The 17,864-nt window shown below is 49.9% G+C and overlaps 1 protein-coding gene across 8 annotated transcripts in view; it reads left to right on the top strand.

Annotated features, from left to right (window-relative positions):
• Nucleotides 1–1,324: 1,324 nt before the first annotated feature.
• The window catches only part of ABCC6 (ATP binding cassette subfamily C member 6), a 70,601-nt gene continuing 54,061 nt past the window's right edge, over nucleotides 1,325–17,864 (top strand). For 7 of the 8 annotated variants that reach the window (XR_009694420.1, XR_009694421.1, XM_061152912.1 and 4 more), the window contains exons 1-7: nucleotides 1,325–1,455; nucleotides 2,643–2,825; nucleotides 4,276–4,401; nucleotides 4,552–4,680; nucleotides 7,918–8,043; nucleotides 9,262–9,323; nucleotides 12,598–12,729. Coding sequence is in view for 6 of the 8 variants with exons in the window: in XM_061152912.1 (XP_061008895.1) it covers nucleotides 1,420–1,455; nucleotides 2,643–2,825; nucleotides 4,276–4,401; nucleotides 4,552–4,680; nucleotides 7,918–8,043; nucleotides 9,262–9,323; nucleotides 12,598–12,729 (794 nt within the window). In the remaining 2 variants the exon portion in view is untranslated. The remainder of the gene's footprint in view (nucleotides 1,456–2,642; nucleotides 2,826–4,275; nucleotides 4,402–4,551; nucleotides 4,681–7,917; nucleotides 8,044–9,261; nucleotides 9,324–12,597; nucleotides 12,730–17,864) is intronic. The other variant, XM_061152908.1, reaches the window with a different exon arrangement.

Here is a 17,864-nt window from a genome sequence, read left to right as displayed (position 1 = left end):
TTCATCTTCATATATACAAAGAAATGAACTAGGACCGTGGCAACACCAGTTGTAATGGGGATTTGGGGGGGGGGGCTCAAGCCGCCCCACAATTTCCATCAGCCTTCACCAAAACTACCTCAAATAAACAAAGATGATCGGAATATAAACAGCAGACCTGCCACACTCAGCTTCAAGAAAAATTCTTGAGTTTTTGCATCCCTGCTCTTCCAGAAGACCCAGGCAGGAAGACAGCTGAAAGCATACTGCCGGGGCCCAAGAAGAGGGTTGGGGAATCTCAGGAAAGAAAGGGGAGAAACGACCAGGAAGCCCCGTGCTGTGAAGGCCCTGAAAAAGGCAAGAGAAAGGAAGACACCGAAGTAGCAGTGCAGCCTGGAGAGTGCAAAGGATTTGAATTCTTCACTCAAACTGAGCACCTGTTCTTGTCTGTCTGAAAAAGCTGAGTCTTTTATTCCTGTCTTGAAAGAGAATACATGGTCATTGCAAAGGATAGAAAATAGAAAAGGGAAAGGAAAGAAAAAGAAAAGAAAATTAGGAGTCCCATGACCACTGCTTTAGTGCATTGCTATCTTTTTGTCTATACATATACGTTAAAGTCATTTCCCAAAAGAACCTGTGGCTAGGGTTACACCTCGCTTTAAGACCCAGAAGAAAAAGGTAAATGACTTGACTTCATTTCCCACTTTCCCTAAGTTAAGCATATACTATTTTTTTTTTCTTTGCACACATATCGTAAACTATTTTGTATTATAATCTTTTTTTTTTTTTCTCGCTTAGCATTCAGTAACCCTATTTCCGTATTAAACCTACTTCTTCAATGGCACTTTGCAACACTTCTCAGTAACCTAGGGATGAAATAATACTACGAATGCTAATAAAAGTTAACTCTGATTGAACATTTGCAGTGTGCCGAACACTCTGCTAGACGTTTTATTAGTAATCTTAAAATCTTCCCACCATCCTAGAGGCAGACAGGGTCGGTCTCACTGAGGGGGATGCGGCTCCAACCTTAACCCGGGGTCCTCCCATCCCCCATTCCGCAGGTCGCTGGACTTGGGCACACCTGTCGGGTTCGTTTATCTAGATAAATTCTTGGAATTGCTGATCCACAGATTTCGGGAAGTTCGGGATGACACTTGCGCCAGGGGGAGAGGGGATTATATGCAGACCTCACCGCACTTTCTTGGGCTCCGGGACCCCCTCCCTCGCTGCCCTGGGTGGCCGCCCTGAGCGCCTGGCCACCTGGCCTCGCTTCACCCCTCCGCGCCCCACCCCCGCCGCCCGGCCGGACCTTGCCCCCGGCCTCGCCGTCCGCGAGCTCGAATCCCCGCCCCTTCCCCCGGCCGGTACGCGGCCGAGGAAGCCGTCCAGGGACCCACCGACAGGCCGACAGACAGACGAACAGACGGACGGCGCCCGATGGCCGGGCCAGGCGAGCCCTGCGCGGGCCCGGGGGTGAGTATCCCCCCGGGGGTGAGTACACCCCCCGAGAGTGCAGCGCACTCTCCTTCTCCGGCTGGCTCGAGAGATCTCTTGGACAGATCTCTCTCGGACTGCGATCCAGGGGAGGGGCGGATCCCCGGCAGGGTAACACACCTGGCAGACTAACAGCAGGACTGGCCGATCTCCTTAACCAAGCTGTTCCCCAAAGAGACCAACCCTGTTAAAGGGGCCTCTAGACCCCCCAGCTACAGGACTCCCCACGTCCCTGGTTCTTGCCTCAGCAAAGGACTCTAGTGGGAGGGCGTCAGTGGTGTAGCAGGGAGAGAATTAAAGCAACTGTGTCTTCTGAAATTCACATTCACACTTCTCAGGTTAGGAAAGGCCAGCAGCAGATCTGACGAAAGAAGTACAGATGGCGACCTCTAGTAGAACAAGCTTTGGGGTTAGCCAGGCCAGCGTGGAGTCAGCTCTGTCCCTTCCTATTTGTGTGGGCCTAAAAGAAGCTGTTCCCTTCCCAGCTTGTGAGTTTGCTGGTCTATGAAATGGGAACAGTAATACCTACCTCCTAGAGTGGTTACAGGGCTTGCCTGGTGGCTCAGTGGTAAAGAATCTGCCTGCCAATGCAGGAGACATGAGTTCGATCCCTGGGTTGGGAAGATCTGCTGGAGAAGGGAATGGCTATCCACTCCAGAATTCTTACCTGGAGAATCCCACGGACAGAGGAGCCTGGCGGGCTACAGTCCATGGGGTTGACTTAGCGGCCAAGCAACAACAGAGTGGTTTTAAGTCTGTGCCCAGCACTCATCACGGATCCCAGGTGTCCTAGATTTTAGGACCCAACTGCCTTGGCTCAAATCCCAGCACCACCCCTGTCCAGTTGGGTGAGGTCACTGGAGTTACTCAATTATGAAGTACTCTAGGGATGACAGAGGATGAGATGGTTGCATGGCATCACCGACTCAATGGACATGAGTTTGAGCTAACTCTAGGAGATAGTGAAGGACAGGGAAGCCTGGCGTGCTGCAGTCCATGGGGTTGCAAAGAGTTGGACGTGACTCAGTGACCGAACAACAACAAAAAGTGCTTAGCACATTTTCCTTGTAAACATTGGGGGTCCAAAGAGTTGCCTGGCCCCCCAAGTGGTGAGTTTGGGAACTCTGCATTGTACCATCATAAGAGTCACCCTGGTGTTCCCTCAGGTCTGGAACCAGACGGAGCCTGAGCCTGCCGCTGCCCGCCTGCTGAGCCTGTGCTTCCTGAAAACGGCAGGGGTCTGGGTGCCCCCCATGTACCTCTGGGTCCTTGGCCCCATCCACCTCCTCTACATCCACCGCCATGACAAGGGCTACATCCAAATGTCCCGCCTCTTCAAGGCCAAGATGGTAGCCCCTTCCTCTGGGAGCCTGTAATCAGACAATGGTCAGGGGGTGGGGGAGCAGGCTGGAATTAGGCAGAGACCCCAAAGTAGACACGTGGGACCCTGTTAATCAAATAGAACAATACCCCAGAGGCTGCAGAGGGAAACTCAGTGGCATAGACGCTCTCAGACCAACCATCACAGATAATAAAAACCGTACATCACAAACACACCCACAGACACTCACACACCCAGACAAGTTGATGGCCATTTAGCCTGGCATTCCCCAAAGTGTGCGGTATACACTCCTGAGATGCACACGGTGATTTTAGAGCCACACCAGGATGCACCTTTTAAATGTTAACACTTAGGCATTGATTTTTGTGTTCCCACCCACCCCCCCTCGTGGTACTAAAGAACAGTCCTTAAAATTGGTGTGTCGTTGTTGTCCAGTGTTAGAAAAACACTGGCATTCCAAATGTGAGCGTCTCTGCTCATGTTCTCCAAACCTCTAGGAGCACGCCCTCCATGGTTCATTTATTCCCACACCACCTTGTAAATATTTGACCTCTTGCCAACCACCTCTCCAGGGTCAGCACACTCTTCCTCAAAGGGCCAGAGAGTATCAGTACTTGTCTGAGATTCCAAAGATCATGTGGTCTCTGCCTCAACGACTCAGTTCTGCTCTTGCCTCAGTAAAGCAGCCACAGACAGCAAACAGTAAACAAGTAGACATCACTGTGTTTCAGTAAAACTTTATTTATAGTTACAGAAATTTGCATTTCATATCAATTTCACATCATGGCGTATTAGGCTTTTTAAAGTTTTGTTCAGTGAGTGAACAGTGGGAAACCCACTCTTAGTTCCGAGGTGATACAACAACAGACAAGAGGCTAAACGCAGACCGCACGCAGGTGGTAGTTTTGACTCCTGCTTGAGACTGACTGACACGTTCGGTGGTTTCTCCGAGGCTCCCGGGTCTGCCTGTGCATGCTCTCTCCCCTTCTTAATGTCTCTTGTCCAAAAGAGAGACCTATTTGACCAATGGCAGCTCGGTCAAAAAAGGCCTGGAAACCTATCAGTCCCAACAGACAGTTCCTCCTTGATTTAACAGTAGGGATGGAAAGAGACTTAAAAAAGGTATAACTTTTTCACCTGGAGAGTCGATAGCTTTTCATGTGGTTCCTTCATCCCCGAAGGAATGCATCCTCCTGTGCATCGTGGGAGCACCACTGGTGTGTTGGAAACCGCTGACGTTATTTGTTGGGTGCATTATTTATGTGACAGTTTCAGGTCAAGCTTGAGCTGCATCACCCCTTACAGCTGTTTTCTTTCATGTCAGCCCTGTTCAGTGGTCACGCTGGTTCATCACAGTGCCCCACCCGGGGCCACTGTCCAGTTGGACGTGGAGTCCCTGGCCAGTTGGCCGCCATCTTTCTTTCCCCCACCAGCCTTATCCCGGCCCATTTCCCCAGGTGTTTGGGTTCGCCCTGGTAATCCTGTGCATCTCCAGCGTGTCTGTGACTCTTTGGAGAATCCAGCAGGGAACGCCCCAGGCCCTCGAATTCCTCATACACCCCACCGTGTGGCTCACCACAATGGTGAGTCACGCCCCAGACCTGCTGGCTGGCTCCTGGCTGCAGCTTTTCCTGCCCTGGTGGAGGTGGGAGGCAGAGGGGGCTCCCTCCCGACCCTCTCCTCCCCAGCCTCCCCCACCCCCAGCCCACCTCCCACCCGACCCTCTTGTCCAGAGCTTCGCCGTGTTCCTGATCCATGCCGAGAGGAAGAAGGGCGTCCAGGCGTCTGGGGTGCTCTTCGGGTACTGGCTACTCTGCTTTCTCTTCCCAGCCACCAGCGCCACCCAGCAGGCCTCGCAAGGGGTAAGTGGGGGTCTGGGTCACCCGGGAACCAGTATGGTGGTTTCAGGCCCTGGGTCCCATCCATCCTCCTCCCGCTTCCACCACGGCTTATTCTCTCTGCAGAGAAACACACTCCACAAGCCCTGAAACTCAAGCAACACACACAGGCATTTCACATAGAAGCTCTCATCACCCCACACCTTTTTATCAACACAAATTCTTATTGTCTTACACACTCAAGTCACACACTTCACTTGCACACACTTGTATGCCCCCATTCACCCACTGGGCTTCCCTGGTGGGTCAGACGGTCAAGAATCTGCCTGCAATGCAGGAGACCTAGGTTCAAACCCTGGGTCAGGAAGGTCCCTTGGAGAAGGAAATGGCAACCCACTCCAGTATTCTTGCCTGGAGAATTCTATGGACAAAGGAACCTGATGGGCTACAGTCTATGGAGTTGCAAAGCGCTGGACACCAGTGAGCAACTAACACTTTTCACTTCACTTTTTTTCATTCATGTATCACACAACCACAGACTCCAAAACGTCACATACACGCGCACACACACACACGCACACACTCACACACACACACACACACACTCACTCACCTGCACTCACACTTGCTGCCACCCAGTTGTGTCTGTGCTTTCAAGCTTCTGTACAGGACTTGTGCACAAATGTCCCACACTCATACCCCCCCCACACACATATATACACACTGCATGGGCACCGACACACTGTTGGTTCAAAACCTCAGGGGTTCCCTGGTGAGGTTAGAAACCAACCCGAGACCCGGAGGGCCAAGAGAGACCAAAGAAACAGGCCGCCACTGCAGTTGGTAGGTGACGATTTTCATAAGTGAGGGAGCTTATATACGATGCCTGTCTTGGCTGCTGCAAAATACACTATCTCTGCACCTGCCCGCCAGAAACGTAACAGTTTATAGGGTTCAGTCATATGTACCATCCAGTGGACCTCATCAACACATTGCTCTTTCAAGGTGGCATCCTTGAAGTAGTTCCTAGTGCAGGAACAGTGTGGCCAGAATGCACACTTCAAGGACAGGGGTGGTGAGTGGGGGTGAGGAGCCTCTGGGTCCAGCTCACAGGTCAGCCAGGGGTCACGTCCTCTGGATGACCTCCTCTAGCACACACCTGTGTTCATTCTGACTCCACGTTACATGTCTCCCCTCATTCTCCACCCTCACCTGTGCTCTCATGCATCTGTGTTTGCACACTCACCTATATTTCCACATTAGGGGGCATGATCTGCAAAGAGAAAAATCTATAACCTCGACCAGGGTTTTACAACCTCAGCACCCTTTACCTACTTCTCTTTTGGGTGGGGACGGGGAGGAGCTGTCCCATGTGTTGTGGGATGTTGAATAGCATCCCTGGTCTCCACCCACTGGATGCCAACAGTACCACCCCATTACGGCAACCTGACCCGTCTCCTGATAATGGTAAATGTCCCCTGGGGGCAAAGTCGCCCCCACTTGAAAACCATTTGCATGACTGGCACGCTCACCCAGGACCTGTGATCAGGAAACTGATCAGGAAACTGATCAGAGTCTGCTGGTCACATTTCATATGGTTACTCCCTCCAGCTCCTGAAAGAAGGCAGAGAAACACTTTCTGTCCTTAAGGACAGATTTTTAACAAAGCAACTTTTGTAACTAATGGGAATAGCCCCCAGGCCATCACTGATTTATGAGAGGGTAGCTTCCCACAACTGACTTTCCAGTTAGCTGTTTGGAACACAGCACAGAAAGAATAATATTGGGACCATATATGCCCTGGAGCTCCTGTGTGTGAGGCCCTATGGCAAGCTCATGAATTCAGTGAAGATCTGAATGATCCCATGTTAAAGATGAGGAATCCTACGGTTTAGAGAAGTAAACGACTTCCTCTTGGGACTGCAGAGCCAAAGTCCATCTCACCCAAATCCAGGACAAACTTTCCGACAGAAACGACAGTAAAAATGACACTATGGGGAGTAATGTAGCTGCACTATCAAATTGTCTACTATCTGCCCCCCAAAACCAAACCAAAAACAGAGAAGTAAAAAATCCAGTCGAGAAATCGTGATATGAAACTTAGGCTCTTGTTTAAAAACATAAAAACTCAGTTCACGCTGGCTTAAGGGAAAAAAAAGTCCAGGGGCATCTATTAGCTCACATACCCGGGACCTGCTAGTAGGCGTAGCTGGCCCAGACAGAGAACACAGCCAGAGCTCCATTTCTGTCTGTCCCTTGGCTCTCCCCTCTTGGCTTCATTCTCCAATGAGATGGCAAGGGGAGCCCCAATTATTCCAGGCTTTCGTTCCACAAATATAGCAAACCTGGAAGATCTCCCAATGGTTCCAGCTCTCGTTGGTCCAGTGTAGGTCCTGTGTCCATTCCGAGCCCAGGCACGGTAGCCAGGGACTAGAACGTGCTCACTGGTCAGGCCTCCATCATCTGCCTGCCCCCCCCACCCCCTGGGATGGGATCAGCTCTACATAAACCTCATACCTGAACATGGGGGGAAAAGTTAGGGTGCTCTGGCCAGAAAGGGCAGGGGATACAAAAGCAATCATGGCAGGGCGGCAAAAGCTCGTGATCTGGAGCAGATCATTTGTGTGACCTTGAACAAGGTGCTGTTGCTTCTCTGAGCCTTGGTTTCCCAGTGAGTAACAGAGCAAGTAAACCCCAGCTGGGGCAGGGTGGGGAGGGACTGGACGAGACAGTGTTTGTAAAGACTCCAGCGTGTGCCTGAGGCAGAGTGAATGCTCCCTGAAGCCAGCTCCCTTCTTTTTTTTTTTCATTTATTTTTATTAGTTGGAGGCTAATTGCTTTACATATTATAGTGGTTTTTGCCATACATTGACATGAATCAGCTCCCTTCTTAAACCAGAGAACACTGGCCACGGGGAGTGGGATGGGAGATTGGGGGGCGGGGCTCCTTTGTTGCCCAGGGAGAAAGACAAAGTGTCCAATTTGTGTCCTGGTGGCTAAGGCCAGTGTCACCTAACGAAAGGCACGGACCCCGCCTGCCATTTGTCTGGACAGAATCTGTGTAAGCCAGGTGTTTTCAAGGCCAGGAAGGCTGGGGGCTCTGACTTTCAAAGCTGGTGACTCCAGCCCCCAGCACGGGCACTGCTCCCAGCATCAGAAACCCCATTCCGCCTCCAGCCCTTCTTCCCTTCCCGACACCCTCCCCAGTCTCTGCTCCTCCTAAGCCCCGACTCAGCGAGACTTCTGCTCTCTCTCCCGCAGGATTTCCAGAGCGACCCCTTCCGCCACCTGTCAGACTACCTGTACTTGTCTCTGGTGATGGCGCAGTTTGCACTGTCTTGCCTTGCTGATCAAGCCCCGCTTTTCCCGAAAAGGCCCCCACAGGCTGTAAGTCACCACATCTCCAACCAATCCCTTGCTTGTCCCTGTTCCTCTTCGGGTCCTCAGTGCCCAACAAGTGACGGAAGGAAATTAAATTAATGCACAGGCCTTTAAATTTTTTTTTTTTTATTCATTCAGCCAAAAGCGTATTACATATCAACTCTATGCCACGGGTTGGCCAACTCTTTCTGTCCAAGATAGAAAATAGTCTGGGCTTTGTGGGCCATATGGTCGCTGGATGGCAGCTACGGATATAGGTTTTATAAAAAGCAGACAGACTATATGTCAACAAAGGAGCATGGCTGTGTTCCAATAAAACTTTACTCGCAGAGAAAAGCAGTGGGCCGGATTTGGCATGGGGGCTGTAGTTTGCCAACCTATTCTGTGCTCCAGCTCAGTACTAAGGATCTATGGTAAAAAGTGATGTCTCTGTCTTCATGTGACCAACACCCAATAGGGGAACCATTAATCACACAACTACACAAATGTGTGGAAAATTACAACTCATCCTCATAAAAATTCAGGAATAAAGTGACTTGCCCAATAGAAGTGCTCCACAGGAGAAGTTCATGGTCCACAAGAGTTTACAGCAGATAACACTAAATAAGTCTGTGAAATCTGGAAAGAATTCTCTGAGAAAAAGACAGTTGAGTGGAGATCATCTAAAAAGATGTTCAACAGTTTGAATAATTAAGTTAAAACTGTAATAGGACTTTGTCCAATGAGTAGCAGGAAAAAAGTTAAAATTGTTAACACACACTGAGGGCAAAGATGTGGTGCAGTGAGCATTCTCATGCTCTATTGGTTGAAGAGTATAAATTTGTGCAGTCTTCCTGGAGCCGCTAGTAAAATCTCACCTCTTCTTCACCTCCTTGCCACATTCACTGAAGGATATTGTTGAAAACATTGTTGTCTGTGTCATGCATGGTCCTTGCTTTGAAAATTTCTTGGTCTCAGTATTAACAAAGTTGTTCTGAGCAACTGTTAGTTCTTACCTAGGCGCTTTCAGTCCTGTGACCAAATCCCTTTTTGCCTTGCCTGCTAGGAAGCAACAAGTCCTTTGGTATCTACTGTGGTTAAGTATACAGGACATCTCAGTCTGGTTTTCAGTATTAAGCTTGTTGTCAATTCATTCTGTCTTCCTGCCCTCAGTTCTGCTTGCCAAATACTGGCCATGGATTATAAGACCAAGACCTCCCACTTCTAAATCTTTTGTCTTTGCAGAATCCATGTCCTAAGTCTGGGGCCTCCTTCCCCTCCAAGGCCATGTTCTGGTGGGTTTCTGGGTAAGTAAAATAGCAGGGAAGGGGCTGGGGGTGGTGCTCCCACCCACCTACATGTGCCGCTCTTATTTGTAACCATAGCTCTTTCCCGAGATTTCCCCAAGCCTACCAAAATCAGTCAGGCTTTCTCCATCCCAGCCTGGGTGCTGGGATTTTAGTGTGTCCACCATCCATATCCCATTGCCACTCACTCACTGGAGTGAGATTGGAGTCCTGGCTCTGTCTCTTAGCTGGCCACATCACAAGCGTTTAGTCTCAGTTTTCCCCTCTGTAAAATGGGAACAACTCTACCTTCATTAAATGTAAAGTGCTAGTGCTTGTATATAGAAGGCACTCAATAAAATCATATCTCTATCTAGTCCTTCCACCAACATAGTAGGTGTTTAATAGCACCTACTATCTGCTAAGCACCAAGGGTGAGGAGGCAAAAGACCAAATCTTTACTCACTAGAGGCTCCCAGGCTGGTGGAGAAGATGTTTCTCCAGGGTTAGCACACCAGGCATGGAGGATGTACCTACCTCCTGGACCCTGTCTTGACCACACTGCCATCAGATAATACTTGAATTCTGTCTCCACCACTTCCTGGCTGTGTGACCTTGGGCAAGCTACTTAGCCTCTCTGTGCTTCCGTCTCTGCACTTGTCAAGAGGATCATAATAGCATCGACCTCACAGGGTTTTGAGGATTAAATGAAATGAGGTTTCTGAAGCACTTAGAACAGAACCTGGCCCATAATAAGTTTTATATAAAGTGGTTGTTAAATAAATGAAGGATAGACTACTCTGAGGGCTTCCCAGGTGGCTCAGATGGTAAAGAATCTTCCCGCAGTGCAGGAGACACAGGTTCGATCCCTCGACTGGGAGGATCCCCTGGAGAAGGGCATGGCAACCCATTCCAGTATTCTTGCCTGGAGAATCCCATGGACAAGAGGAGCCTAGAGGGCTACAGCCCATGGGGTCACAACGAGTCGGACATGACTAAGCGACTAAACAACAACAATGAAGACTACTCTGAGGGTATGGAATTGGTGGAGGGTATGGAATTGGTGAAAAGAGCCTGGAAGTTTGCTAAACATCTCTGAAGAGAAACTAGCCCTCTGTTTACCAAATGCAGGCATTTATGGACCATTCCTCAAGCTTTTTGCCTTTTGGGTATCACTTATACTCAATTTACTTAATGTTTTTTCTTTAGATTAATTTGCTTTCTCTACTTTGTGAGTCTGTGCTTAGTCACTCAGTTGTGTTTGACTCTTTGTGACCCCACGGACTATAGCCCGCCAGGCTCCTCTGTCCATGAGATTCTCCAGGCAAGAATATTGGAGTGGGTTACCATTTCCGTCTCTTTTCTCTACTTTACTAACCTTTTATAAGGGAAACTTTCTATCACTACCAGGATCACAAAAATCTAGAATCCCTTGCCACATAGAATGCTAAGAGTTGTTTCAGTGAAAAACAAATATTATGAATAATTTCTGGATTCAAACTGTTGCTTGCCTGAGTTTACTCTGTATTAGAAAAGGGAACTTGAAAAGTCTCAAAAAGGAGCTCAAGACCAGCTCCAAACAAGACCTTCTTGGTGTCACAAGAAAGATGAGAGACCTAAAAGGGGAAAAAAACAAAAAAAAAAAAAACCCATTCCTGCTGTGGAAGTCTGCAGTAGTTAATTTCTTTTCTTTAAGACCTGCAGGCTTAGTTGCCCCAAGGCATATGGGATCTTAGTTCCCTGACCAGGGATCAAACTCATACCTTCTGCCTTGGAAGGTGGGTTCCTAAATTCCTAACCACCAGGGAAGTTAATTTCTTGTGTACGCATGTTGATTTGAAAACTGGCCTCAGTTGGCCAAAGGCAAGGAGAGACAGAAGAAAGAGGCAGCCACTCCAGGCTGGAAGGAGGCAGGGCTAACAACAAGCAAGGGATCTTACATACGAGGCTTGTCTTGGGCCCTGCAAGCTGAGTACATCTCACTGGAATCCCTATAGTTTACAGAGCAGCCTTAATGGGGTTCAGACACGTACACCATCTAGGTGGTCTAACACTTACTCTCAAAGTAGCTCCTAATGTGGGAACAGTGGGCAGAACGTACGTTCCAAGGACAGGGGAGGGAGGAGCCTCATATTGCCCGGGTCCAGGTCATGTGTCCACCAGTGATTACATCCTCTCGATGACCTCCTTCAACAGTGTACCAACTATAGTCATCTTATATACTAGTCCCAAGCGCGAGAAAACATTCTCATTTTAAGGTAAGAAAATTGAGGTCCATTGCTGGGCAGTGACTTGCCCAAGGTCACAGCTCTGAAAAGGGGTGATTTTATGTGACAGATCTTGTGCCCGGAGCCCACTAGTGGTAAAGAACCCGCCTGCCAATGCAGGCCAAATAAGAGACGCAGATTTGATCCCCGGGTCAGGAAGATTCCCTGGAGAAGGGCATGGTAACCCAATCCAGCATTCTTGCCTGGAAAATCCCACGGACAGGGGAGCCTGGCAGGCTACAGTCCAGGGGTTGCAAAAGAGTCAAACACAACTGAAGCGACTTAGCACCCATGCACACACATGCCCTGAGCTAGGAGGTGATGATAGAAGAGGGAGAATCTTTGTCTCCATGAAACTTATCGCTAGTGGAAGAGAAAGACTAAATAAATAATCAGACCCAAGAAAAGTAAACAATGATAACTGCAGCAAGCATTAGAAAGAAACAGCTCAGGAAACTAAGAGACCTTGCAATGGGGGAATCTACCTGGACTCAGGTGCGGGGGTCATCAAGTGGGCTTTTAAGGAAATCACGTCTAAGCCAGAGATGAAGGACAAGTGAGAAGTAGCAGGGAAGAGGTTTAAACAGAGGGACATGCATGTGCAAAGGTCCTGAGGCCAGGTGGCTGGTGCAGTGAACAAGGAGAATGGGGAGAAGTTCAAGTTTCCTCTGCTGTAATGGTTTTTGACTCTGGACTTCTGACTCCTAGGGAGGCTTATTTCCCCTGTTACAGGTTACCCCTTGATTAAGTCACTTAATCTCTCTGAGCCTCTGTTTTCTTCCTCATGTGTAAAATGGGTCGATAGTAATCCGTCATATAGGCTCATGTGAAAATTAAATGAGATGATCTTTGTAGACTGGGAAGCGCCTACCACTGTTAGTGCAGTTAAATAAATTGCTTTCCTTGTACCGAGGGGCCAGCGGACGTGCAGAGAGGTGAACAACTTACCTGGGATCGCACAGCTACCAAACCAGGATCCTGCAGAGGTGGATGCGGGAAGGGCTGGCTGTGATAACCCTCTTTTACAGGTTGGTCTGGAAGGGCTACCGGAGGCCACTTGGGCCAAAAGACCTCTGGTCACTTGGGAGCGAAAACTCCTCGGGAGAACTGGTTTCCCAGCTTGAAAAGGAATGGACAAGGAACCGCAGCGCCACCCCGCGGTGAGTGTATGTAAGGTGGGCGCTTAGCCTGAAGCTAGTCAGCAAAGCCCTTGGTCCCACAAACAACCCCATGCCTACTCTGGGCGGCAGCGCCACAGTCCCTGAGCAATAAGTTCTCAAATAGGTATAATTAAGCCTGGGTTAAATGTAGCCCTGCCGAGTGGTGGATGACCTTGGACAGGTTGCTTGACCTCACTGGAGCTTGATGTTTCAGGGCACAGACAAAAGTAGCTCTGTGGCAGGACTGACAAGGTTCCCTTGCATACTCTAGGACTTCGTGGTAATTGTTACGGATGGCTAAATCCCACACATTAGAAGGAGCCAGAGAGTGACAGAATCTACTGGCTCACATAGCTGAGAAGGTGGGTTTGGCCTCAGGCGTAGCTGGATTCAGAACTTGCCTGATGTTCAATTCTTCCCCTCCATCTCTAAGCTCAGCTGTTGTCCCGACACTGGTCTCACCGTAAGGCCTGTCCCATACTATGCCAACTCAACACCCTCCTCCCCACCATCCACCTAAAAAAAAAAAAAAAAAAAATCTCAAGGAAGGACTCTGATTGGCTGGCTGAGTCATGTGCCTCTCAGGGGCCTATCCCATGGCTGGAGGGCAGGCCCGATGATTGGCTGTCCCTTCATGGGTGGGGCTGCTCCCAGAAGGAAGGGTGTATGATTTCAAAAGGGATAATATGAGCAAATCGAAAAGGGAGCATTCTCTCACCTCAGGCATTTCTTGCTGTACTGCCCCTCCAACTCTTAAATGAGTTTTGAGTTCACCCTGGAGGTCTTGCCCACCCTGTCCCAGCTCTGCCCTCCCCTGCCAGCATAATACAGTCAGCCAGTATTGGAGCTGCAGTAGGAACATTCTCCAGAACGGTTTGAGAATCTGTGAACAACTGAAAGTAAGAAAGCAGAGTGGCAGGGTTATACAGAGATCTGGCTCAGGCATTTTCTGAGCTCACTGCTTATACACAGGAGAGAACTTTGGTTTTGTTTCTAAAATATGTTGCAACCTTTGCGGGAAGGGTGAGGACGTCATCTTAAGAGGTCACAGACCGATTTGTCTGCGGGCCAAGTCAGGGTCATAGGTGTGTTTGCCCAGCATGTGTCTTGCAGATGTTTGAGGTTTGTGCTTTTTTTTTTTTTTTTTTTGGTAAGTCGCCAACATTTAAGTTGTTGGTGATGTCACAAAAATAAGGAATTTGGGTGTCTCTTAAAGTAGAATGGCAGTGCTAGGTCACAGCCCTCATGACAACGGGAAGGTGGATCTGGGAAGTGGTTGCCCTGTGGAACAGGGCATGCTGTGCTTCAGTTTGCCAGTCTCTCCCACTCCCTTTTACATCCCCCAGCTTACCCCTGGCCTCACACCCCCTCCCTTGCTCTGTGGTCATTTTTGGATCCAGCACGAAATGGCTTTGGGACCAGACATCAAAGACCAGCCAGCAAGTCTCGTGGTTTCCCTGCTGGCTCAGACAGTAAAGAATCTGCCTGCCATGCAGGAGACCCGGGTTTGATCCCAGGGTTGGGAAGATCCCCTGGAGGAAGGCATGGCAACCCTCTCTAGTATTCTTGCCTGGAGAATCCCATGGACAGAGGAGCCTAGCAGGCTACAGTCCATGGGGTTGCAAAGAGCTGGACATGACTGAGCAACTAACACACATCAAGTCTAGAGACCTTCCCTGATGGAAAGTAAGACTGGCTGGAAAGGGAGAAGCTGGCTCCCGAGCCTGCAGGTGACGCAGTGACAGAGCTCTGGGGTAAGCAGCTGGCACAGGCTGAGAAAAACATCCTGTTATTGTGCTAAGTCGCTCAGTCGTGTCTGACTCCTTGGGACCCCAGGGGCTACAGCCCACCAGGCTCCTCTGTCTCTGGGATTCTCCAGGCAAGAATACGGGAGAGGGTTACCATGCCCTCCTCCAGGGGATCTTCCCGACCCAGGGATCGAACCCGGGTCTCCTGCATTCCTTTCCTGGTCATCCCTTCAGCTATTTTACTGATGGGAACACTGAGGTACAGAGGGAAGGGGACAGACCAGGCAAGTTGGACCTCAGTTTCCTGGCTCCAAGGCCAGGTTCTATCAACCAAACCAAATCATTTCCTTCCTTCCTCCTTCCCTCCCTTCCTCCCTTCCTTGGATTACAAATCTTTAATAGCATCATGCAGCAGGCCCTTTGCACACATCATTCCTTCTGCTTTTTCCCATTCACTTGCCAAGTATTTACTGAGCATGTATTCCATGCAGATGCTGAACTAGATTTGGGGGAAATACAGGTAAAAAAAAAGTATAAGCAAAAACTCTACACACCTGGGTACCACTGTGGGTGGGCCTGGAGGCGGAGGTGGCCCTGGTTGGTGCTCACCCACCCAAGGGTCAGTGGATACCCAGCCCAGTGGGTGTGAGGCGCAGGACCAGCTCCCAGTGTTTGACACAGAGGCATGCTGCGTGGACGCCGTGCTAGCTTTGTCTCTGATCCATCCTGACCCCAGGCCAGGGCCAAGGAGAGGCAACATCTTGGGGCTACAGGGATGACCAGGGTAGAGAAGTGAGTGCAGGGTTAGAAAAATGGCTGAATTAGAAATACTGGAAGGCCTGCTGGCCTCAGAGGCTGGGGATAGTGGTAGGCTTCAAGACAGGTAGTAAACTAACATTTGTTTCTTTCTTTGCAAGCAAGGTGGTAATGACTGGCTCATTGTAGCTTTTTGTGCTAAAAACACCAAGTTGTCCCAGGACTGCTAGTTGAGATTTGTCCTTCCCCTTCATCCTGAGGCGGGCTTCCCTGGTGGCTCAAATGGTAAAGAATCTGCCTGCAATGCAGGAGACCTGGGTTCCATCCCCAGGTCAGGAAGATCCCCTGGAGAAGGGAATGGCTACCCACCCCAGTATTCTTGCTTGGAGAATCCCATGGACAGAGGAGACTGGCGAGCCACAGTCCATGGAGTTTCACACGACTGAGCGACTAACACTTTCAAACTTCTCATCCTGAGGAGATGCTCAGAAGATTCTTGAGAGGGGAGAGGGGACTGGAGGCCCAGCTTGTGGTGGAGGGGTATTCACCCCGTTAGCTGGGCTCTGGGAGTATAAAGGCTGACATTGAGGGGCCAGGGAACGGGGATGTCTCACGTCATCTCTCTGAAGAAAGAGGCCCAGGCACGCCACTCATCCTTAAACTCACTCACGTGGAGGAGGGCTGGGCCATTTGCTCTGCAGGGCAACTGGAAACTCGGCTCTGTTAGAACTGGGCCAGGGGACTAGTTGCACAATTCTAGTAAAAGCAACCAGCGGGTTAAGTCCAGTGTCAGGAGGAAATCTGGAGAAGTCCGTCCATTCCCAGGCTGTGGGTGCTTGACTGAGGGCCTGGCAGCCAGACCCTGTTTGGCTGATGGGGATACAGCCATACACAAGACAGCTGAGGCCTCTCATTCCAGAAAGCTGATTTTTTGGTGGAGAAGACAGATACTTAGAAATTGAAGCCAATGCTAGGACAAAAATAAGGGTCGGGGATGGGGAAACAGAGCTACTGCAGTTGGAACCGGCAGGGAAAGTGTCTTTGAGGAGGTGATGCTGAAATGGAAGTCAAGCCTTGGAAAGAGCTGGGCAGAGATATTCTAGATCAAGGGCAGTTTGTGCCAAGGCCTGAGACAGGTGAGCTGTGGATGTGTCAAGGAGCGGAAGGGAAACCAGGGCAAGCCCAGGAAAAAGGATCAGGATGAAGTGGGGAAGTGGGCGGGGGCCAGGCCACACAAGACTGTGTCTAGAAATGGAGACTCTTCATTAAACCGTTGAAGGATTTTATGCAAGAAAAATAATTAGTCTACCCACTTGGAGTCTTAACAAGACAGATGAGAAAAGGAGTTGGAGACAGCATGGCTCTGAAGGTGATGAATGAAAGGATTCCATCCGGTGGGCAGGGGTGGGCAGGGGTGGCCTTTATAAGAAGGTAATATCCTTTTGGCATTCAAGACCCAAATGTCCAAATGTGAGTGGCAGGCCATGCCCAGCTCATGATGGAGGCCAAGCCACAGCTCACCAGAGATGCCAAGCTAAACCACAAGCCAGACCACGGGGTGAGGGGCAAGACCTTGACTTCGTTCGCGAGGGCTTGGGTACCTGCACTCACCAAGGGGTTTTTTTCTTTTTACTTTTTGAGTGAGGGAGTGGGCTCTGTGTGAATCATGAGTCAAGGTCTGGGCTCAGGACTTCCCTGGTGGCCCAGTGGTTAAGACTTCCACCTTCTAATGTAGAGGATACAGGTTCAATCCCTGCCCAGAGAGCTAAGATTCCAGGTGCCTCAGCCAAAAAAACAAAACATGAAACAGAAACAGTGTTGTAACAAATTCAATAAAGACTTTAAAAATTATCTACAGAAAAAAAATCTTCAAAAAAAGTTCTAGGCTCAAATCCCTGCTCTGTCCTCCACGTGTGACCTCAGGCACCTGTCACCACCTCTCAGAGCCTCAGTCTCCTCCGGGGCCAAATGGGGACCCTGTGACACCCAGCGGGCAGGGAGGTTGAGAGGAGTCGATGAGCTCACCTGCATGAAGGACTGATCCCAGAGCCTGGCCCTGGGTCCCCGCTCTCAGCACCGCTGAAGCTCTGATAACCTCATAGGCTGTCATAGGAAGGGACTCGGAGGGGGCCAGCTCCATCTTTGCATGAGGACACAGAGGCACAGACAGGGGAGCAGACTGCCCAAGGCCACATGGCAACTGCATGGCTGCCAGGCTTTCCCTGTGGCCAGAGCCTACCTCTGGAAGGGCCCGTGGGCTTCCCCCTCCTCCTGTCGCTTCTTCCCCCATACCTTTCCCTGACAACCCAGGTCCTGGGATCTCAGACGTCACAGATGCCAGAGCTTCCATCTGTGGTTTCATTCAGACCAGGGGTGCCAGGCTCAGACCTCAGCAATGATTCTAAACTGGTCCTCAACCAGTTCTGAACCACCTCAGGGCTGGCTGGGGTGGGCTGCCTAAGGGATCAAAAAGTGCTCTGAAGGTTGGGATTGAATCCCAGCCCTTTCATTTCTCAGCTGTGTATCCTTCCCCAGCTTTACCTTCTGAGCCTCAGCTTCCTCATCTGTGAAATGGGGTAACACCCAAGGGAGCTTTTTGGAGTCTTTTTGTTAAGGTCACTAATGCCATTC

This window comes from Dama dama, chromosome 10 (assembly GCF_033118175.1).
Source record: "Dama dama isolate Ldn47 chromosome 10, ASM3311817v1, whole genome shotgun sequence".
NCBI classification, from domain to species: domain Eukaryota; kingdom Metazoa; phylum Chordata; class Mammalia; order Artiodactyla; family Cervidae; genus Dama; species Dama dama.
Note: the sequence above shows the minus strand (reverse complement) of the source record. Positions and strands in the feature narration are given on the sequence as shown.